Source organism: Colletes latitarsis, chromosome 11 (assembly GCF_051014445.1).
Source record: "Colletes latitarsis isolate SP2378_abdomen chromosome 11, iyColLati1, whole genome shotgun sequence".
Classification (NCBI taxonomy): domain Eukaryota; kingdom Metazoa; phylum Arthropoda; class Insecta; order Hymenoptera; family Colletidae; genus Colletes; species Colletes latitarsis.
The window spans coordinates 20,736,305-20,760,531 of record NC_135144.1 but is presented as its reverse complement, the minus strand read 5'-3'; the positions used below and the strand labels follow the sequence as shown (position 1 = coordinate 20,760,531).

Sequence of the window (24,227 nt, the reverse complement as noted above, 5' to 3'; positions counted from 1 at the left end):
TCAGAACTGTTAATTATGCTTAGTGTTGCAACGCAAACCATAAATGCAGGGTTTCACAGCAAGAGGAAGTAGTATATCTAGAATATTCTAAACATACCACGTCATCGTCAGATGAATCGTCGGGGAGTCCTGTGCAGATTGCGCGCCAAAATACTTCGATCGATGGGAGTTGTAACGGAGACTTGAAGGAAAAAAACACATCAAAACACGCAGGATACATCACTCTTGTAAGTGTAAATAGAGCAAACAAATAAAACACAAATGTCAACGTTTTCTTCACAAATCAAGCCAACTATCACTTTCAACGTTAAATTATCACTTACACTTACAAGGGACGGTTATCAAAGTGTCCGATGGCCGATTTTGTTCTCCTCGAGATACACTGTTGATCGTTAGAATCTAAGGGACACGAATCGTTTTATCTGGGCCCAATCTCAAATATCAGGGACGAAACAGCCCTTCGAAAGCTGCGTAAGACGAATAGGATACACCCCTTTTATCGGTTTGGGGACGTTTCAAGTTTCCTCATTGAGCATGCGCTTCTCGCGAAAGGATTAATGAGTAATTAGTACAGCGCAAACGCGTGACTGTACCAATCGGGGATAGCTTCAATCTCCAGAAACGCCCATATTTGTAATTACGTTACGTTTAATAACGAGGGGGGCCTGCTGGTACATCTTCCTACGGACAAACATTATTCATCCTCTATAAAAACAATGAAGATACAAATATTTATCGAAACTAATAACAGTTGAAACATTAGTTCGTTTAATTTAATTGCACAGTTAAAAAGATGAAATATGAGATTTGATTAGAAATGAAACTTAATTCTTCTAGTGGCTCACCTTATGCTTCTTTAGTCGAAACGCTATTGAGAAGTAGGGTATTACGTTAATAGGTATTTACGTAGATACGTTAATCGTAATATCATTATCGAATTTCTAAATCTCTTTTGGCTGTCTCGTCGAGTATGGTCTTAAGATGTTTATATTTGTAAAGCTTTACTTCGTCTCTTCGAACTGATTTTCATCGAAGAGAAGTAAGTTTTAGATAAACTCGGCCGTTACTTATAATCTCAGGGTCTTTCAATAATATTTATAAACGTTAAGGAAATAACTGAACATTTTAGTTTACTAATGGTTTTTGGCTTATCAAGGAGTAATAGTTCGGCATTACTCATCGAATATTATCCTCTCAGTAATTTATACGTGTTTTAATATAAGTAAGCGTCCGAGTAAGTGGGTTACGTTTCTTAATTCACAAGAATATCCTTTCCCAATCTTTCCACGAACTTTTCTCAGCGAGCAACTTTCCTTTCCACGGTCCAACCCCCGGGCTATTTTAACTCTTCCTCTTCCGTATCGTTTTCGTTCCTTTCTCCGCAGCATCCTGCGATTGGTCAATAATTATCATTAGCGCGTTTGCGCGCCCGGACCGCGCACTCTGGCTTTCCTTCCGATTGGCAACCCTCTCTGTAATTAATCCAGGAGCGCAGGCGCGAATTCTCGCGTCTAATGGAAAAGCGTGTGGGCGCCGCCTCGTCGACCTCTTGAAAACGATTTCTGGCTTTCTCTCTGTGCCCGAGCTATGACCACTAATTATAACTGAGGGGCGGTGCCCGAGGGTTTAACGTACACCACCCACCCTCAGCGAAACCACCCTTCTCCGAGTTTGCGCCCTGGTAATTGCTCATTAACCCTTTCCCCTAAAGCAGCGCCAACTCGGAAAATGGTTCTCCATTGTGCCTTCTTTTCACTTTTTGAATAGCACGACTTTACGAAGCTTTTACAAAGATCAGAGATAATTAATGTAATTTTATTCCTTTTTGTCCATTGATGCACCTAAAAAATGTAACTGCATCTCTTTTTTTTAAACATAACTCTACAATTTTTATTACGCAATTTAATGCAGAATACCTATCCTTTTGTTTTGCTACGGTTAACGACAACGAGATAGGAGAAAAGAAAAGGAAAGGGGAGCCTTGGGTCTGAGTCTTCTAGTAAGGCAACGTAACGGGTCCTGCTTTAGACGTCGAGATATTTCGGATCGGTCGAGGAGCGCAATAACGGAGGTAAGTCGAGTGCTTGTGGGAGAGGTAAAGGTCGAGCGTATCCCTCTGTTGGAGAGCGCGGGAGGTGCTACACCTCTTACTTTGAAATTGGTCGTACGTTCAATTTCAACTTGTAAATCCAACCGACAAGCAATTACGAAATGATTGATCTTTGGTCACTGTGAAAACGAAGTGGAATGTAACGGTGTGTTTTCAGGCGATATAAAATACGCTAATTATAGCATTCGCGAGTCTTATTTATTTTTATTGTAAACGTTCCAGCCGTTGGTTTCCAGCTCATTCCCAAGACATACAGGTGCCCATTCGCTCGTTTCCATTAATCATTTCACGCGTTATACGAAATCTTATTAAATAACGAACAACGGTTTCACGATATTTTTCATTAATATTCACGTACAAAATAGTAGGTGCCTTTACGAAAATTCAATTTGTCGTATAACGTAAACGCGTGTTGGTGACGTACATCATAAATGAAATTAGTATTAAAGCCACGTGTTGGCCCATTCGTCTTTGTTAATTATTGCTTACGTATAATTCCTTCACGGTAACATAGAAAGAAGAAAGAAATCGAAGGATCAGTTTATCCTTCAGTCTAGCACAACGCAGCAAATTGCACGGTCAGTAATTTCTAAACAGTGCCGAGCAGCACATTTCTAATTCATATCGTTACAGTAATTATTTTTTATTTTCAAATTTCGTCGAGTCACATATCGGTGGATACATCAAATGGATCCGATAACCATCGCCAATCTGGACATCGTACGAGAAACGAAGTTAGGTATCTGGTCACCCTACGGGAGTTAGGGTTATGTGGATAGAGGGGAGGTTGAAGTGGAGGCAAGAAGATAACAGGTGGCACACGGAACTAAACAGCCCCCTTCTTCGATCGTCTTCCTCTAACAGGTACTCACGGTCGTTTTAAAGTTCCGTACATGGTAGGGCCCGGTACAAAAACTGGCTACTGGATTCCGTCTAACTTTGGAGCCAGAAAGATCTCCATCTTCTTGTCTGACTTTGTTGTCCCCGACGCGAAAACGTACACCTCTCGATCGATTCGTTTATTTTCACTTTTCGGCGTGCAGATCATTTTTCCTGTTTTTACTTTTCGAAGTGTAATAGCGGCGCTTCTAATTCCTAGATTTAGCTCCTTGCCTATGGTCGTATCTCATGCGTAGATTTCAGAGAAGATCGGTGGATGTTTATTGGAATGGTAACTTGCGTTCAAAATCTAGCTATTGGTCCTATCAGAAGGCAAACGGTACGTTTAAAAGATATTACTTAAATAGTAGAGTTCTAAAAATGACCTCAAATATTACTGCCTGTGCCTGGTATTGAAAAAACACCCCCATAAGAAGTAACTTATAGCACCGAAATACGGTAGGCAGGGCGAAACTTTTGAACGGTAGTGTACATTCAAATGTTCCGAGAGAATAATAGGATTAGAGTAGAAGCAGTGACAGGCGGACTATAATTATTCCGTGTTTCGCGAAGCAAACAGGCTCTAACAACCGAATTTGCATCGAGATACTATCAAAGAACCGTGGAAATAACAGAAACTTGTGGTTAAAGGAGAACATTTCCGGCCGACAATTAGAAGTAATAACCATTCGACGGCGACCAATCATTGTTAATTGACGTCAGGAGCTGCGAAAGGATTCGTACGTGGACACCTGCCCATTTGTCGAAAATTGCGCGCAATTTGCCCCGAAAATAAAATCAGGATGGCGTGGAGATTCGAAAAGGCCACGTCGAGACCCTTGTCGAGAGTCAAGAGCGGATGCACGCTTCGAGCGGCTGATTTTCTTTCGTCTCTTCTTTATTCGTCTCTTTTCTTTCGTTCGTTTTTTATCGCGTTTCGTCTCTTTCTCTCGCGATGGACCGACGGAGGACATCTCGCCGCTAATTATGATTAATTTGTGAGATGAGCGAACGGGCCTCGAAGCCAGGAGCTACCAAGACGTAGGGGATCAGCCATAAGGGAATGTAATGAATATTCTCAGCGGGAGTGTGTCGTAACGTCACGTGAACGTCATCCAGGTGACTTCTTCGTTGTTCTTCTCATCCTAGTTTAGACCATTCCTTTCTACAGAAAATTTGTCGCGAATATGCATAACAAAGCTGCAGATGCCGGTTTCTGATTGCTGTTTAACTCGAAACGAGTCGTCGAGTTACGTTTAGCCGTCTGTGCAATTATGTTTCGCGTTTGTTTGAAATTTTGATCAATTTATAATACGCGTGTTTCTTTGTTTTTTTTTTTGGTTGATCGAAACGACGAAGATAATCGTTTCCGATGATTGATCGCGTTAAAACATACGCACATCCGATATTATCGAATTAGGCTACCGTAAGTTACTGAACGTTGCGCCGATCGATACCTATCATTCGATACAGGAAACAGTTTATCATCGAACGGCGAAGTGGTTTAATCACGCGTGTCTTAAGGACACACGCGATGACTAAGATAAATAGAAGACCGTTAGTAATCGTCTAAATTCTATTTATGTTGCTTATCAATATTAGTACGGATTTGTGGTGCACGTTTTATGTGCTTGGTAATACTTACGAATTAGGAAAATAAAATCATGTTTAGCTATTCAAATGCATTTCTTGATTAGTTGTAGCGAAATGGTTACAAAGTAGATAACTAAGAGATTGCAGTATGAAAGATAGTAATATGTCAATAATGGAGTAAGTGATATTAGAACTGATTTCTTCTAATATTAAATTGATAAATTATTATAGCTCGGGAATTGTAGCAATATATCACACTCTATTCCTAAAATAACGGAATAAAATCCGAGATTATAAAAGTTAAGAGATTAAAAATGACCAAATTATCTGATATCGTTGAATTACTATTTGGATGGACGAAGATTATCTTAGTATTTCACGGCACACAGCCAACCGATAAGGCGATGCAATTTGGAACGTAGAGTATTATATACCCTTAGTTACTCTTTCGCTCTGCATTGCAAATAGTTTCTGCTTCAATCTAAGTTGAAATTGAGAATTTTGTTTGTACGCTGCTGGAAGGTTTCTTCTAGCTATAACTCAGAGCTAACTAGGTACCGTCTTAGTCTCAACATTTTATTTTCAATATGTCCGACAGCTAATTTAATTACATATTTGAATGACAATAAAATTGTTGAAATAATTGGTAAAGGACTCGGAGTGTGAAATGAGACGTGTGTAATACGAATATACAGTTATCTCTTGACTTACGTTGTTAATTCGTTCTAAAGATTTCCACGTTAATCGAATTGTATATATACGATGTATTATAAGAAGCAAGATTACTAGAAAGATTAGAAGTACTTGAAATCTCAGAAGCGCTTCCACTCTGAACAATATTATATTCATCGTACGATGTCCACTTCGGAAAAGGAGTAATTTTTATCCGAAACATTTTTTGTATCAGTTTCAAAGATACTTAGGTGGATTGATTGAGATTGGACATTCTAATATTAAACAAAGATAGTAAAACTTATTTCACGTTATTACCTTATTATATCGGTAATATGATCACTGTTGCGTTGCGATTATACATAAATTCATAGAGCCAACGAATGTAGCTTCGCTCCTTTACCGGTGAGTTCCCGTTAGTCGATGGTGATCAATTTCTTCTAACCGCTCGCAAGTCTTTAACACGTTAAATACAGTGATCGTTTTCCATTTCAAATCAAATACGTTTTCAAATTAATCAATTCGTATGTTCGTTCAGGTAACACAACTGTTATCAAATTGAAAATTAGTTAACACTTTATCGACCGGTACCGATTGACTCCAGGCTGTACAGGGTCTTCGGTCACCGCTGGGAAAAATTTTAATGAGAGATTCTAGAGGCTAAAATAAGACGAAAATCAAGAATATCAATTTCTTGATTGAGGCTTCCATAAAAAGTTATTCAAAAATTAAATTAAAAACTTTCAAATCATTCTGAAAAAATTATTTTTGGTTGCAGGGGTCAATTACAATCATTTTTGGTGAATAGACATACCCCCGAAATCCTACGAATTTTCGAGAAAAAAATTCGAGTAGGTGGACAAAGTCGTCTAAATTAAAAAATTTTTCCTACAGCCCTAGGAAAATGTCCTACTATCGTAATGCTCGTTTGGATATGAAATTAAACCATCGCCTCGACGTTTCACAGTTTCCTACCTTTAGTTGCGTTAATTTTGAGTTTGCTATATTCATGCGTGTTCGGCGTGACCGTAATGCTTTTCACGCCAATCTCGTCGCGCGGTTACGCATATTTTACTTATATTTACGGCATCGCGGACAATATTAACTGTCTCGACGGATTGACTTTTACGGGGGTTGGTGTGCCCCGCGCCGATACGTTTCGTTCTCGTTTACGATCGATAAAACAGTTTCGAGAAAATCCATATTTTACCGTGAATTTATCCTCCCGCCTGCAGGATCCGAAACGTCCGGGCTCTTAATGCGTTAATTGCTCAATCCGGCTGACGAGAAGCCACGAAGAAACTTCTACATCATTCTAATTCATGAAGCGGCCGCGGAGCTGTTCCGCCTAGTAGCTCGGATAGCCGTGTTGGATTTTAATAAACGGTTCCCCGGTCAATCCTATATACACACCCGAGCTGCGGAGGTGTTTCGCCTGGTAGCTGTCAGGACGACGCAGTCGGGGAGAGGTTAATCACCCGCGTTGGATTTTAATAAACGGTTCGGGGGGCAAACAAAGCTGGTCATCAATAACCATTCCTCTCTCCCTCTCGCTCTTTCTTTCTTTCTTTTGCTTTATCTCCGTCTCTGTTCCGAAGGGGCCCACCTCACGAGCCGACCAGGCAACGCCACGGCCATGCCAGGGCCTTTGCCACCAGCTTGTCGAGCTTCATCGGACAGCGAGATAGGCGGAGATCGTATCTGCGCGGTTATTAATTAACCGGCGAGAAGGGAAAGCCTCCTTTCATCACCTCGCGAACGATCTGCCTTCGGTTGGCCTCGGCCTTGCCCTAGCAAGTATAGACAACGTGTATAGGGTTTTCCAACAAGACCGATACGACTTTCAATTGTCATACACGCCGCATTTGTTATTCGCTTGCTCCAGTCACGTGACACTCGTATCCAGTAGTGGTTTACAAGCCATCGTGGAGAGTTACAGTCATTCAGAGTGAAAATCGTACAGGTCGTATCGCAACAAGTACTCGGTACAATTATAGGATAAGGAATTTTGTCGAAAATAGATTTGATAGATATTTTGGTTGACATCTTGCTAACAGGTGGGAATACTATATCGTCGTTAGCGTTATTCCAAAATGCTAGCAATTTCCGTCCAACGAAAATTACGCGCGCGACAATTTGATGGATGACGTTTCCCATTTGGAATTATTAGACTCGGCGGGACAAATTAAGTGTCGAGTCGCGAGCTGAAATATTTTCCCCATTATTCGACGAATATATTATAGATTCATGCTACGATCTAATGCAGATCGTTTTATACTTCAAATATGAAGATATATCGTGGGTTGTAACTAGAGGAACTCTATCGTCGGAGTAATTTTGCGCAATCTGCTGTAGCGAAACTCGTCGCATCAATTTACAGATCAGCAAGAAATATCGCGGCTGATAACTGGTTCACTAGTTTGGCGTTAATGAAGGAACTGGAAGAAAAGAAATTGCCTGATGCAGGGACGATGCGATGGTCGACATCAATATGATAGCGACAGACAGCTGGTTTTATTAAAAATTAAACATTATTCGCAACTTTGAGTTTTCTCTTTTGCTCGTTTGGTTGAAATTAAATCTCTTTTCGAAAGAACGTGACAAGTATTAAATAAACTTTGTTAAAATATTTTATTTCAAACAGTTTAGAAAATACAAATGCATCGTATAGTCGAGAATCAGAAGGGTTAAGATTAACTTTATAGTTTTGCTTATTGCAACGAACAGTTTTAAAGCAACGTATTTTCATAAGTACGAAGTTTGTATCCTGCATGCGTCTATAATATTGAATTAAAATTGAACCGAACAAGGGATGTAATGTAATGGTCGAACGGAGAAAAAGAATGGGGGAATTAATGACGAATAAATTTTGTGATTTTGAGGAGATTGTGCAGCTTGGTACTCACCCATTTATGGACGTGCGGCTAATGAACCAGGACAAAGCAGATCTTGCCAAAGAATGCCACGCTTGCAATGGTATCGAATCCGATCTCTCAGCGGATTTCATTAGGAAGATTTCGGCAGTTTTGTCAGGTTGGTCACGCTGAGGACCTGCTCCGAGGGGAATCCATAAACGGACCAAATCCTCACGGATTTTGGTACTGTTTACTCTGTACCACTGCAATAAGAAGCAGAGGGAACGTATTAAAAATTTCTCCACGAAACGTGAGTACCATCGACAATACAATGCATCGGGGAGTTTTTTTTACATCATATAAGGTACTGCTTATTAAATAGAAGATAACGAATGAGAAAAATACATAGTATTTACAATAATTATTGCATACAAAAAAGAAAATATTTCGTCATTTTGAATAGACTCTCTTAGCAGAATTAATGTCAAGTTTCTATGTACGATGTTTGGGATTCGCATAATGTGAGTTTGAAATTCTCTTTCGAAACGCAATATTTGAAGTGGATCATCGAATTATTTCACGAATGAAAATAAATAGATTGTTTATAATAATATGCCCAAGGCAGGTTTACATCTCAAGAAGATCATGTTATGTGTATCGTAGGATTGGAGAGAATAACGTAATATGAACTTGTGCAATCTAATCAAATTATTAATTAGAAGGACTTATTCCAATTGGAGTAACGAAGGACAAATATTTAGAAAAAAACGGATGAACGTGGCCAACAGTACCAGTAGTTCAAATTCTATACCAAAGTTTAACCAAAGTTTCAGTTAACTATTACAATAATATTATTTGTTTTGGTATAGGGGTACTAGGGGAACTCCCCCTATTCCATATACTTCACGAATCAATACAAAATTTACAATTCTCAATTAAGAACCAGTGTTTTCTATCAAAATTACTTCTTGCGTGAATTTTGGAATACCCTTCATTCGTATCTCCGAAACAAGCGTCGATTGCTGAAAGAAACGATCCAATCGCGAGACGACAGAAATCGTAGCGCATCCGCGTCTCGTTGTAGGTGTATCGCGCGTTATGAAATATCCTGTAGACTTTTTCTCTCTGTTCCACATATTTCGCCGCCGCGTCCGCTTTGCCCGTCGATCCCGCAAACGGGGTTACGCACGATGGATTAATTTTCGATTATAACATCGTACGTGTAACGCAAAGAATCGCGACGTAACAAATGATTGTTGACATTACGATAGGATAAGACATCCTTCGCGTGTCCGCAATTCACGACGGCTGAATAAATGCTCGCGTCTGCACGTGAGCGCAGAACCCCGAAGACCCTGTACGCGTCCGCGAATATTTTCAATTTCGCAGGCAATCACGGACATGCATAACGACCGCTAGACCGCGACCGCGGTGTCCGTAAATTTCGCGACGGGTTAATGCGTTAAAATAACAGCCGCGGCGTTACGATTCATTAACATCCCGCAAGGTGTCCGGGCAAAAAGTGTTTCTCGCTTCATTATCGAAGGCGCGTATCGCGACATTAACGATATTCCGCCAGGAGACGAGGCGGTTTCGGCGCGGAACCGCAAAACAGTCGGAGAAGCAATTACGTTGACCGGTCCACTGGTCCAACCCAGGGTCCACCCGTCCCGGTACACGACAGATATCCGATTTCATCGTCAGCTTCCGAGAATGAGAACCAATTACGCGGCCCCGGGGGCATTAAAGAATCGATCTAATTTGCGCGCGGTGGTGGCTCTTAATGGCGAGAGCCGACCGATGAAATTATACGAAAATGTAATCAACGCGCTTTTTGTCTCGTTTCGCTCCAAGGGCAGGGGCGTAATTAGGAATGCTTTTGCGCCTCGCGACGGGAGACACTTGTTGCTCTCACTCCCTCTCTCTTTTCTCCCTCTGGCCCCGTGACTTCGCTCCCCTTCCTTTTTCCTCGACCGGCGCGAACCTAACGTTTTCCTCTTTTTTCCCCCTGCAGCCCCCTCCCTCCCTTTATTCTTCGCCCCGCGTCCCTTTCAGGCTCACGAGTCGAGAGAGAGCTCGAAAAAAACGATGAGAACAACCGAGGAACGAAAAAAAGGGGGGGTGGGGGGAAGGGGAGGGAGTCGAGAGATGGAAGGACCCGGCCACAGAAGGTGAGTAATTAACGCCGTGTTGCCCAGGTGCGCGGCCCTAAGAAGTCGTTTATGGATTGCTCGGCAGCCACACCATACGCGGCCATCAATTAGATTCTCTAATTAAAACAGTCCCTTCTCGGCCCCGGGGAATTAACTCCGGCGAACCTCTGTAATATTCTGTCGACTCTGTCATCGTCGGATGGGGCGCCCGAGCTGCGCGATTTTTTAAATCGCCACGGAACCGATACAATGTACCAAGAGACGGCGCGAGAATAGACTGCAATAAAAACGTAATTACCGAAGGTTCTCTCTTTGTTCCCCGTGCTTCATTAACTTTTACTCGGGATTGCGTATACTTGCCCTCTCGAATTTATGATTTAAACCACGACCTTTGTTAATCGATGGCTTCTTTTTAACCAGAGTCGAGCATCTTCGTCCTGCGTTATTCTGAAAATCGGGGGTCGAACGAAACGGTCGTGGAATTTATTACGCCAAGCCCAACGAAACCTTTTGTTTCTCGAAACTCTGCTTTTTGCCCCATCGTTCGAAACAAAAGAAATTCAATCGGTAATCGAGGTCAGGATTTCATAATAATTTTTTAGCTGCACCACCTCTCTTACGTACGAGTTTAATCGAAATTTGAGGCTAGGGTTTCGTAACAGTTCTTTAGCTGCGTCTCGTTTCTTACATATTTAGTTCTCTCTTACGTACTGGTGCTCGTTCGTTCTTATTTCACGTACCTCGCGTTTCGCGTAATAAAGGCGGTAAATAAAATGAAAATAAAATACGCACGAAGCGAGTGATAATGGTGTTCCATTTATAAACACACGAACACAACCAATACAGTGATCGTGAAAAAATTATATCGTACGAGTTGATGAAACGCGCCGCGCCATTCCCAGAAGCATACGAGAATTCGCGAGGAAATTGTGCTACCTACGTCGATATTCGTTTCTTGGAAAGATATTCTCAGAGAATTTTGAAAGTTAGTTAAGAAAACTTGTAATTTCACTGTACAACGTATAATGTTAAGTTCACGATATTGAACCGAAAGATTTACTTTAGCGAATATATAATAACTATATACGGCTTCTAAACGTCACCTCGAGCTCTTTCAAAGCGTATCCTACGAACGATGACAAACGCAACTACCCTTAGGAACTATCGAATCTATCGTCGTTCGGAAGAATTCGTGAAGAATCGATATAAAGGATACGAAACTATTGTGTGCAATGACCGTCTTTGATTCTTGAGAAGTATAAAGACGCGCGACAATAATTCCAGCTGCATCTGGTAACGTAACGAATCCTGAAGGTCGATTATTATTCGAACGAACTCCTGACGACCTTTCGCGGCCAACTGAATTGGAACAGTGACAGAGAAGAGGGAGCCGAAGGGATATGAAAATCAGCAAGACGGTAGGTGAGAAGAGAGGAAGAAAGGGGAACCATACAATTTTAATTATGGCTGCCAGCATGCATCACTAATTGCAGGTAGCCGGGCTTCCCCCCTCCGTCATCACACTTTGATTCGACTTTTTCTCAACTTTTTCTCAGCGAATTACAAATGGCTACCGACGTGGTCGTGCGCTGCCGGACAGCATTCCTCTTTGCGTCATTAGTGGCGACTTTCTGTGGCGCTGCGCAGCGCCAGAGGGAGACGGAATGAATCAGGTAAAGGGGAAGAGAAGAGAATCAGATTCGCACACCTTCCGTGTAGTCCACAGCACGCACCAATCGCCTTCTGACTCGGATAACAAGTAGCCAACTCGGAAATCACAGTCATCTAAATCAACGTCTCGCAACGCACCGACAAACAACAGAAAGACTCGATCTTTCTACAAATGGAGTCTCTCTCTTCTTTTTCTTTTATTTCTTTCTTTCGTTGTCGTTAACAAAAGCCAAATACTCTCAATATACGAGCCATTCATTCTGAAAGCGGTGTAACTTCATTTATCTTTGTTTCGTGATATAAAACCTTTCGGCCGTTTCAATCGACTGAAAAATATTAATAACCGCTAATCGGTCGGATGTGTGTTTTTGGCGATCGTTGGTAAGCACATTTACGAGGTGTTTAACGAATACAGATCGCAATCTTCCCTTCAACACACGGAAGCAGGCGTGTAATCGGTTGTTTTCTTTATAAGAATCTTCGCTTTCAAGAAAATCGAGTTTAAAAGTGCATGGCGTCGCGCGTAAGTGTTCGAGTTGGACATCAGTATAAGTAGAAACAGTGAGTAATGAACAGACGCGCCAACCAAATCGCATTTTACCCCGAGTAAAATTGTTTAAAAACATCAAACTATCATTGATCAAATAAGATCCACATAAAATTAGTATTATTCAATATTTTTATAGAGAAACACGGACGGGGCTTGTTACACGATCTAATATATTACTCTTCTTTCCCAAACGTGGAAGTAAAAGTATTGTAAAATAATCGTTGCTTACGACGAACAAGCTTTTTCTTTTCTTTTAACATCCTATATGAAAATAGCTACATCGTATTGCAATCACGGGTTATCGCCGCCTCTCGAGTTACCGGATTAACGAAAGTCGGGAACGTCTCTCTTTTCGCGCAAACGAACTGATATTCTAGGCGCGGCGGGCTTCGTTAGCCAATCGTCGATCTCGATGAAAAACTCTTCACGGTTAGTTACACCGACGCTTTCTGTACACCGCTGCTTTTCCAATCAAGCGTCGCTGCTCGAATTGCTCACGGCGTGATCCTTCCAAAAAGGGGTACTACCCTTATCCTACACTTATACCTTCGTTTCACCTTCTCAACGAGAACTTTTTTTCTAATTTTTAAAGAAGAAACGAACGACTGGGTACCGTGTAAAATAAAATATAGTCACTTTCGAAAGGCGGACGCAGGGTCACTTCTGACCCACGGTAAACTTCGTCGAACGTGAAACGTCATTTCGTTTTACAATTGAAAGCGTAATTTTTAATAAATAACGGATCAAAAGTAGAGTTTTACCTCTGGTTTTACACAGGTAGATTAAAACGTTAAAACAAAAATGGCCACGTTTGCGTCGTTGAAATTAATCTCGGTGGCGTTTGTTGCTTGATCGTTAGCGAAATCACACGATAAGTTCAGAAACGTGTAAAGATGGCGTCGATTCTCTTTCACGGCGCCAATATAACGCCCGTTGGCTCGCGCCCGCCACCGCCGCCGCCTGCAGCAATAACATAATGGCACAGGAAGAGAATGCGTTTGACTCGCGATCCAACACGCCCGAGGAATCCGAAGAGCTCCACGTACGAGCGGCCAAACATCCCTAGTATTCCTCGCTGAAAGCATAAACTGCTCGACGGCGTTGTTTATTGTTCACAGTTTACGCCAGGTTTACGCGTGCTTCGGGGTCCCTCTCGATCCGTGAATACGAGAGATTTCCAGAAAAAGGAACCCGACGAGGGAGAAAGAAATGAAACGACGAGAGAGGAGAAATCCGAGATCTCGCGATTCGATCTACTCTTGGCAGAGCTCCATTTTATTCGACGAATTCTGGGTATCGAAAGGGGAAACAATCCTCCGGTGTGATATAATTGCTGTTTCGGAGGACAATAGACAGGCATCGGTCTCGATAATGGCGATCGATACCCGCAGCGTTCGCGTTTTTCCTAAAAATCGTTTTTTATAAAAATAAATTTTATAGCATTTCAATTATAGCGTTCCAACGACGAAATCGTAAATATCGTAGCTTCGAGGATGCGTTTCTCGACGATGCATACGGTTATACGACTGTGTTTACGTTTTGCAAGTTTCCCTATGTTCTGTAGTCTGACGTTTTAAGGGAGCGTATAACCATTTCGTACGAATTGCGACGAGCACAAGTTCCGCGCAATGATCAGCCGCCATAAGCCGGAATTATGACGTAAAACCACATTTTTAGTGGCAAAGGTAGGACAACGGGTTCTGTATTTACTTCCGTTTGCTGCGAAAGGGAAAATCGTCACTGACCCCAACGATTCGAAACGAATCGGTAGACATAGGCGTACCTACGCAAAACCGATATTATCTTTTCGACTCCCTTTTCCCTGATGCACGGGTACGATCGATCATGCGTGAATACGCCTGGAAGAGCACTCTCTTGTTACGTGCGTCCCTGGATTTACGTCGTGCGCCTGAGGAATGTTTCGAGAACGAGCCGATAACGATCTGTGTCCGTCCCGCGGTTTCGTTATCCGATCCGTATAGCCGTGCAAAATAACTTGCAAATTACGATGTGTGCGGCTCGACCGTCCCATCTCTCCCCGTTCCAGACGTTTTTTCAACGGGATTTCCAGCGTTTTCCACGGTCTTATGACAGGCCTTCCATTCCCCCATCGATCGGTCCGCGGAGACGATAGTCCTCCCCGAACGATAATATTTTTCTCATCCTCGTGGAACGGAGGGCCGCGAGTTGTTGATACTTTTTGAAACGGCTGCGATATCGCGATGCTTTGTCCCGGCGACGATAAGTGCAGGCTGCGCATGAAAATTGTCTACGCACCCTTATTAACGTATTTATAGACGCGAAGGATAACACCTTTCGCGTGGCAATCTTATTTTCGAAACTGTTGTTTCGAGTTACGCGCGTTACGGAAGTGTAGGGGAAACCGGGGTCAATAGTAACGCGCGACAATTACGATCATTTTTGGTGAATAGACATACTTTCGAAATCCTATCCACTTTCGAGAAAAACATTCGAGTAAGTGCTGGAAATTTTGGGTGAAAAAAAATTTTCCAAATCGTTTAAAAAAAATTATTTTCGGTTTTAAGAATCGATCGCAATTATTTTTGGTCATTACACATACCCCCGAATTCCTACGCATTTTCGAGAAAAAAATTCCTTACCGAAAATCTAATTTCTGGCCAGAAATATCTGCCCGAATTTTCATGCAAATCTTTAAAACGTCATAACTTCTGAACGGATTGGACGATTTTAATGTTTAAAAAAGCAAACTACGCGTATTTTGATGGAGAATATGTACAAATCGCAAAAATATTTGAAAAGTTGGTCCTTGACCCTGCAAAATGAGAAAAACCCCATAAAAATGGTCCAAATTTCAAACAGCCATAACTCCTACAATTGTGAATATATTTCAACGAAACTTTTTTCTAAAGTAGAGCTCATAGGTACCTACAGAAAAGTATTAGACAACTTTTCTGTAGGGCGTCAAACAAAATTACTAAAAATCAAAAACGAATTTTTAAGAAAAATCGACAGGGGGTAGGTGCCTAAATTTTTCGACGAAAAAATTTCAAATCGTTCTGAAAAAATTATTTTCGGTTGCAGGAGTCAATTACAATCATTTTTGGTGAATAGACATACCCCCGAAATCCTACTCAGTTTCGAGAAAAAAATTCCTCATCGAAAAAAATTGCACGATATACTAGCTTCTAATTAGACGCAACAATCAACTGATTCTTTTAGCTGTGTACGCGCGACTAGAACATGGTGAAACTTACCCTACTATTGTTTATGGGTTTCACACTTTAAAGATATCGTTACTGTTCGGTACTAGGTGCCGTCCGGTTTTAGGGGAACTCCCCCTAATAACTTGAGTATTATTTGGCATAATGAGGTATCATTTTCATACAACAATCGTTATTCTAAGCGTAATACTTTTTGACTTATTGTGTTCCAAAGTCAAAGTGTTACTACTGATCCCGATCTCCCCTATACGAGCGAATAAAAAGCTTTTTACATCGTCGGCCGCGAACAGAATTTGCACAAATTGTATTTAGTATTTTTTTGCACGTTTGCGCGACGAAGAGTGACGCGAGCCAGAAGTAATTGGCAAAAATGCGAGACGCCGAGGAACGGTAGCGGACGTAATGAAATCTTTCATTTCACCGACTCGTCTTTGAAGCTTTTTTTGGCCCGCGAGTTTCAAATCAGCCGTCTGGTCCGCTCCTCGCATCGACACTCGCGTCGCATACGTAAGAAGTTCGGCGACAAAGCGTATCGTCCGCGAGCAGAAGAATCCGTCCGGGATCGTGTTCGTCTCTGGAACCGGTATTCCGCGTACGAATAAAGACATAAATACGACTGTTCGGGGATCGAGCGGATGCAGAGAGAGTCCAGAAATCAGTTTTTTTTTCGACGCGACCGGTCCACCGCGCATGAGTGCGCGCGCATACGCCACGCGCGATTATATGAATTGATAAACAGAGATCCGCCGGCCATCTGGATTTATCGTGGATCCGACAAGATCTTCCTTCGCGATTCCGGCCGTGGAAGCGCCGTGAAAGATTCTAGATTTCGTTGCTGGACCATAAACGCGAGCCGTATCATCCGCCTCTTCTTTCCTCAAACAATTCCGCGTGCTCGTCGCGCGAACGATAACGGTCTCTCCTTTTTCTCTTTTTTTTTTGTATTCACTGCGTGACATAATGGGAGTATCGTGGCACGATATTATTTACATTGTCATTTAGTCTCAACCATGCGTGTCACGTGCTGTTGCTCGCCACCGGGCACTCGATGTGTATATTTATCGTACGCCAGATTTATCTCGAGACAGGTTTCAAAGTCTATAAATCGCGAACCGACAACATTTTCATTTATTTATTTTGCATTACGCAACGCCGCGCTTTCCTAAACTTTTTCGACCTTATCGTCTATTACTCAACGGTATATTGCGAATCCTCGAATTTCACGGGATTTCAATGACGCGTACGCAATGGAAGGGGCGCAAAAAGCGGGCAGGGCGTTAGATAAAAATCGCGATCTCGGTTTCTTATTTCGTTCGTTCCCTTCGTTAACGGGGAAAGAAAAATTCTATTTGATACGGCGAAAGCAAATCATCATTAATCGTTGAAGTCAACTGCAATCAGGACGTCGTTCCTTACAACTCCCCTCCCCCCCCGTTGAAGGTAATAAACATTACTATCACGAGAATTGCTATTATTATTACGGGCCTGCGCGAGATACGCGTCGTTGGACGCGTTTCGCCAGCTCCGTGCTTACCCATCGGCTGACTCGACGCCTGGCTCTGGACGCGCGAGGATCGACGACAATGCCAACGACTACGGGCGGGCAAGTTAAGATTCCTAAGAAACGGGGACACACGCGGTGGCGTAAAAGCTAGGGGACGTAAGAAAAAGATGCAAACGTCTCTCGGTGGCGGTGATATCTTTGTCGCGTAGCCACCGTCTCTCGTTCTACCCCTCAGGAGCCTCATCCATCAGTCACTTAATATTTTAAAGCAGCGCCTTCCGCGACTCCCTCTTTCCGCTTTCTTTTTTTCCCCCTCGGTTGTCTCTCTCCATCGTCGAGATATCGACGGTACACCAGCCTTTTAAAAACCTTGAAACACCACCGGGTCGACGCATCCACGCCACTCTGTCTGAGAGTAAAGTTTTCAGACTGCTCAGGGATATTAGACGCTGGCAGCCCCCAGAAACATAGCGTGCCATCGGGCGTGCAAGAAGGGCGGGGGGCGAACGAGTGACGTCTAGCGTCGATTTCGGTCGCTGAGGGGGTAGGAGGAAATCTCGCGAGGGCGTCCCTCCTCACGAATTTCAAATTTCTCGTTTCACGCGACCGAATGGGATTCTTCTCTTTTCCTGCGGGCACCTGCTCGAGTACGCGGCTCAGCCAGCCTTCCGAATCGATTTGCTCTCTGTCGCGGGCGAAACGTTCTTGCAAACACCGATAAAAGCTTCTTACTTCCGCCAGTAGGGCCTTGCCCACGGACGGATGTTGTCCTTTTCCACGCGTCATATTGTATTTTCCACGAGGCTATCTTTATTACGTTGGTGCGTATGAAATGTCGGAGTTTTAAGCGAATATATAAAACTGCATATCTTTCTACAAAAGCTGTTTATTTAATTAGAATATGCTCCATTTGTTTCGATATAATTTTTCCAACGAGATTTTAATGCATATGTGGCGCTGTTTTGCTGCGGGTAGGAACTCGGGAAATTCGTAGGAGGACAGAAAAAGAAAGGAGGGGGTGCGTTTCGTTCGGGCCTGCTAGTGGACTCGTCAGTAAGGCTTTCTAGCAGGCCCTGCCTTAGACTGGGATATTGGGAAGTCGGTCGAGGAATACAGGGTGTTGGGCCACCCCTGGGAAAAATTTTAATGGGGGATTCTAGAGGCCAAAATAAGACGAAAATCAAGAATACCAATTTGTTGACGGAGGCTTCGTTAAAAAGTTATTAACGTTTAAAGTTCCGCCTGTACTGAATTTTTTTCTCGAAAATGCGCAAGATTTCGGGGGTATATCTATTCACCAAAAATGATCGTAATTGACCTCCGTAACCGAAAACAATTTTTCGGTATAAAATTCAAAACAAATAACAAAAGGGAACACTTTTGAGAAAATCTTCTTTGTTAAAATATGACTCTGGCAATGGGGTGGTACGACTATAAACGAGGTTACGCCAGAAACAAAAGCATAACGAAAACAGGGAGACAAACGTTCACATGTAAAGAAAAACCGACATTTCATATGTACCAACCTAATAGAGACGCCTATCTTTCGATTAGAATAGAATTTTGCATCTTTCATGAGCACGTGATCTTAAATGCGTATGTTTAATAAATAATAATTAAATTTCGTCTTCGAAACATCGGGGGAACAATTTTGAAGCACGAATTCGAAACGCGGAACGTGAGACGCTTTTGACGTTAATGCATCGCGTACTGCTCACGAGATATCTCATGCTAGCAAACTATACGTCGAGAACGGTTCACGAGATACCACGATTTTGCACTTCGTTATAATCGCGTACTGATGGTGCGCTAAATTTAGAGTAACTCGGGCCGGTTGTTACATTGTTAACGTAACAGGGTATTAGAACGATCTGTTGGGTCGGGCGAAAAGTCTTCTCGTTTCGTCGGACGTAATTCAAACTATACGTATAATACTAAATAGCAAAAAATAATCAATACTAATGCTCGTTTAAAGAATGTCTCTAACGTCAATACAACTAGGTAAAATTAAAAGAGAAAATATTTCAAATACTATCTGTAAAATACTCTAAACTAAAATATCAAATAAATTTTATAAAGTTGTATACAAAAACATGTAACATACAATTATGAGTGTGTAGCGGCCATTGTATTGCCGCTTCCATTCATACCATGGCAAGGGCGTAGTGGCAATACAATGGCCGCTACAAGTGCAACTAATATGATAAAAAAGGCAGCACTTGATTTTTCTTTGAACGATCAAAAAATTTTAAGTTAATTAAAAACAACGTCTTTCACAGTCAAAGGGTTGAACGACCAATAACTATTTACTTCCATAACAAAAGAATTGCGAAATAAATACGCGTGGAAAAAATTAGAAAAGTGGACAGAGACTGCTTGTTGGCGCGCCAAAAAATGGCGGTCATTAGTAGCGAGTTGGGCGAGCAGAGCTAGGCCAACGTGTTAATAAAGTACTCGTACAAAGTCATGAATTCTGCGTACGAGGTCGAAGACCTACCCTAATTACTTCGTATACAATTATGGCCGTCTGAAGTTTGGCGGTGAGTTCTAAAAGTCAAATTAAAAAGCAACCGTAGAGTGTAATTATAAATAGGATGAACTTGCGGTTTACGTGTAGGACTAAGAACGTGGACAGTACTCGAAGTGGCTTCGAAGACGTTTCAGGAATATCGAGGACGTAATTGTCCCGTAATTACCGAGCACGGTCTTGACTCTTGAGTAGCATCGTTCGAGGAAAGAGGTTTTAGTCAGTGGTTGGCCTTGTGCGGTAATTGTACTAATTATTACTGTCCCTTCCCCTCTGTGACCGCTTCCTCTACAAGCAACCCAATTACTCTGCTGGCCCGTGCGGCGCACTTGGAGTTTGTGTAGACCAGATTTTAAAAACTTAATTCTCGGAATGAAACTTTTCGACGTGGTATTATAATTAAATACGATTAAAGTTGAAACACAGAACGAGTCGTCAACGAAATACAAAAACAACGTATGGCTTGGCTGCACTCAAAATTCTATTATCTTATCTGACTCATAGAATAATCCAGTTTCCAGTACGAGCGCGTTCAAACGCGTAAGCGTATTCGGTGGCCCGTGTTTATTACGCGAAACGATAATCGAGGACTTTTATTTTACTGCCATTAGGATGCATCGTTTTACAGGAAATCGTTACACGGTAGAAAATTTTCATGTTCTTGTCGTTATAGTATTTCACGAACGAAGAAAGAAAGAGAATACACAATTATGAGATCGTTCGTAGAAGTACCCTACTGTATCTACGATCCTGAAACCACTGACGTGACCTCAGGCGGCGATACGAAGAACGGATACGCGCGGTTTAGGTGCAGACGTGCAGAACCGAACGAGAAACGTAACCTAGTTACATTTTACGCACCTGAGTTTTGTCGTATGCCTCGAGTTGCTCGTCCGCCTTTTGCTTGTCGTACAGTATTCTGGCAAGGCTTCCGTGCGGTCGATAATTTCTTACGCCTCTACTCGTGGGTGCATCCTGATTGACAGCGGAACAGGTCACCACATTCCTAACATCGCAGGTACACCTTGGAATAGACGCATCCGGAGCCGCCATGCCCACAAGGAGCACGTTAATGACTGTTAGACAGCGTACACACATGTCATGAAACTCGGCACCGTAATCTCGCGATCAACACATCGCTATACGAGTAAGAAAAATACGAAAGATGACGCAGTTCACGTAAACACGTTTAGCACGTGGCCATATTGGCAACAGTGGCGGCACCTGGTGGATTGTAGTCGAAGCGTCTCTCCCATAACGTCACGGTCGACGATGCAGGAATATTCCAGCTAAACGGTTCGTACACGTTACGCTTTCTTGGACGAGACACGATACGAGAAGTCGTATCGAGTTCCCGCACGATCTATAATGCATCGTATGAAAAGCTCACACGCGTTACGATTTCCGATTGGAAACTGCAACGTTTCTTACGTACGTTTGGATAAGAATAAAATCAATAATACGCGTGGGAACGCTACTTATCGACGTCTTGCACAGAGCGACAAAGCAACGCGCCAAAGTTTTAATGAGTGAGAACGTCGCGAGCAAATGTACGATCTCGTTCGATCGTGCGTGTCTTTGCTATCATATTCCACTTTTTCAGGTCGCGCGGTTCAATTTTCTCGCGACCTTGATTCGAGTCTCATCCGAGAGGAGTTCGAAAGAGATATTGAATAAAAGGAAGAGAGAAGAAACGATCGACTCGTTAAAAAGTAAAATAAAGATAACGAATGGATAGATCGAGAGTGAGAATGCTAGCGCGAAGGAAAAGAGACAGGGACGCGTTCTCGTTCGTTAATGAGAGAGATAGAATGATAAGGTTAAAAAATGTGTCGAGGTGAATCGCGGAATATCGACGTAATTCTTAACAGTAGATACATATTACGAATCACTATTGCTATCAACAAAATTGGCCAAAATTTATTCACGAACTAATAGAAATGTTCGATTTATTTTTAAGCTAGCTTCGCGCGTAAAAAATCATCACGCGACAATCAAAGTTTTAAGGGAAGTAAATTTATTATAGTTAGATCCGTAGGTACACCATCGGGTTCCTTTTTATCGCGGTTTCACCCTAAACGATGTTACAGACACGGATAAAAGTTTTCCGTGAAATAAATATGACTGTAGGAAAGTTTCTAGAACATCTAAGTGTACCGATGAATATTTTAAATATCATATTGATGCAGCACGCTACCTCCTCCCTTATGCTCTCCCCAGTGAGGACTGATAATTCATTAATTTATGATAAGCTAGCCTCTCGTCTACGACCCACACCCTCCTCTCCTCACCCCATAAATCATTTTCGCCTCTGACGTTAATTGCACGCCGCCCCTCGTTACCGGGAGAAATGAGATTTTTTTTAATTGGCAAATTTTTCACCGTCGCTGACACTATGACACCCTCTCCTCGGACTTCCGTATGCCTTTCCATTCATTTCGAAATTGTTCAAGGTAGAAATATGCATTTCGCGTAACTCGCGATGTGGCATTTTCTCCCTTTATTTTTCCAATAGTTGTACCAAACTATTTATTTCTTTCTTTTGTCCTATACAGGGTGTTCGGCCACCCCTGGGAAAAATTTTAATGAAAGATTTTAAGGGTCAAAATAAAACGAAAATCAAGAATATCAATTTATTCATGGAGGCTTCGTTAAAAAGTTATTAACGTTTAAAGTTCCGCCTGTAGAACGGCAATCTGCGAACAGCTGTAATGGTGGTTCTCACTCAGAAAACTGTGAGGCTGTCGATACGTCAGTAAGTAGAATTTTTCATGTTGAATGAGAACCACTATCATGCGCACGTAGCTGTTCTACAGGCGGAACTTTAAACGTTAATAACTTTTTAACGAAGCCTCAATTAACAAATTGCTTTCTTGATTTTCGTCTTATTTTGGCCCCTAGAATCTCTCATTAGAACTTTTCCCAGAGGTGGTCGAACACCCTGTATATTGAATGTCAACTGGAAACTTAACCCTTAAGTGGATTATTGGGGCTGCTGTAAATAAATTTGTAAATCTGTGTAATCCTCCATTAGTTTATTATTTTTTAAATGTTTTAAAGGAGAGTTACTTCCCATTTACCAATTTGAGAGACCACTTAAGGGTTAAACGTTAGTTTCTACTTAATTCTATAAGTACATACTATTGAACGCTTATCTTCGATTTTTAATTAAAAAATTTAAAGCGTAACGAAGCAAGCAATATCTTCGTTCTTTGGTAAACGATGTTGTTGTTGAATTTCCACAAGACAATTTGTTTCTAGTTCGCTAAAGGGTGGTCTGAAATTTATAATAGTTCACAATGGCGGCTGGCCTTCCTTTAATTAATCGGGGTTTCGTACACGCGGGACGAGAAGAGTATTTTGAATCCTGAAAGGTGGAAGAAGAATGTGACCGCGGTGAGTTGTGTGAGTTCTAACTTGTCCACGACATGTTTGGACTCTGCCTGTCACTTAAAGCTTAAACATGTGGTGCACGTGTCCCCCTTACAAAGCATGGCGTGCCACTGCCTCGTGGTACATTCCACTGATTCGAATCCCTAATCTTTCCTCGGGGTATACAGAAGCTTCGCATACGCGAAGCACTTAAGAAGCTGGGGCTTTAAAGCGACGAAATCGTATTGTACTTTTTATTCGAAGAAACGTAGATGCTGGATAGTGATCGTGTCGTAGATTGTGTCTGTCCTGCTCCACGATACGTAATAAAAATACATGAATTTTTGTAGATACAATGCTATCCTTGCAAAGATTTTTACTCGATAACAGCATCTTGTCACTATTTGATCGCCTATGTTCCTTTCTACACGATAATAGAGAAGTAAACTGTCGGTAGGATGTCTCGTATGCTTGATATGTAATTAACGTTTTCTCAAGACACGTGCTTATATGTTCTTTAACGTAACTCGAATGGAAGAAATTTTTTTAAATCTTTCCCTCTTTCAACGTGAACGTTCTTGGATTATTGCACGGTGGCAATCGGTTGGACGCGCGAATCTTAAGCGACAAGGGTAAACGAAAATCGTTTTTTCCACGGGAAGTATCGTTTCAAAGAGAGAAGATTTCGGTGTTCCGGGCACAGAAGAGCCTTAACTCGATAAGTCCCCTCGGTACCTGAAGTGAGCTCATAATCGTGAACAAAGCGCGCAACCGCTTATTACAAGCGAGGGCATTGTAAATTTGTAGAGGAGGAGCAGAGAGGCCGAGAAGCGGGAACCGCGAGGAGGACGAAAAGAGCGAAGGCGGTGAACGGAGAAGAGAAGTAGAAAGGAAAGTGGTCGAGGGAGGCTGAGAGAGGAGTCGAAAGGACAAAGCAGCGCAAAACGTGCCCCTCAGCCATCCGAAAGTTCTCCTTCTGCGTTGAAAATTTATCGTTCACCGGGCAAGAGGAACGGTAACAAGGCGAACGGAACGATTTCTACACTGTTGCGATCGACGAATCCAGATTTAACCGAAAGCCGGTGTTTAAAATAATAAGGACATTTTTTTCGAGGAGCACGGTAATTAACGGCACCGG

General features: G+C 42.2%; 1 protein-coding gene across 2 annotated transcripts in view; it reads right to left on the bottom strand.

The window, feature by feature from the left end:
* LOC143347374 (protein-L-histidine N-pros-methyltransferase) overlaps positions 1-21,187 on the bottom strand; it is a 38,052-nt gene extending 16,865 nt beyond the window's left edge. For both annotated transcript variants that reach the window (XM_076776455.1, XM_076776454.1), the window contains exons 1-2: positions 20,579-21,187; positions 8,161-8,372 (exon numbers count right to left, since the gene is read on the bottom strand). In XM_076776455.1, the coding sequence (XP_076632570.1) occupies positions 8,161-8,372; positions 20,579-20,815 (449 nt within the window). In that variant the 5' untranslated portion in view covers positions 20,816-21,187. The remainder of the gene's footprint in view (positions 1-8,160; positions 8,373-20,578) is intronic.
* Between the last annotated feature and the right edge of the window lie 3,040 nt (positions 21,188-24,227).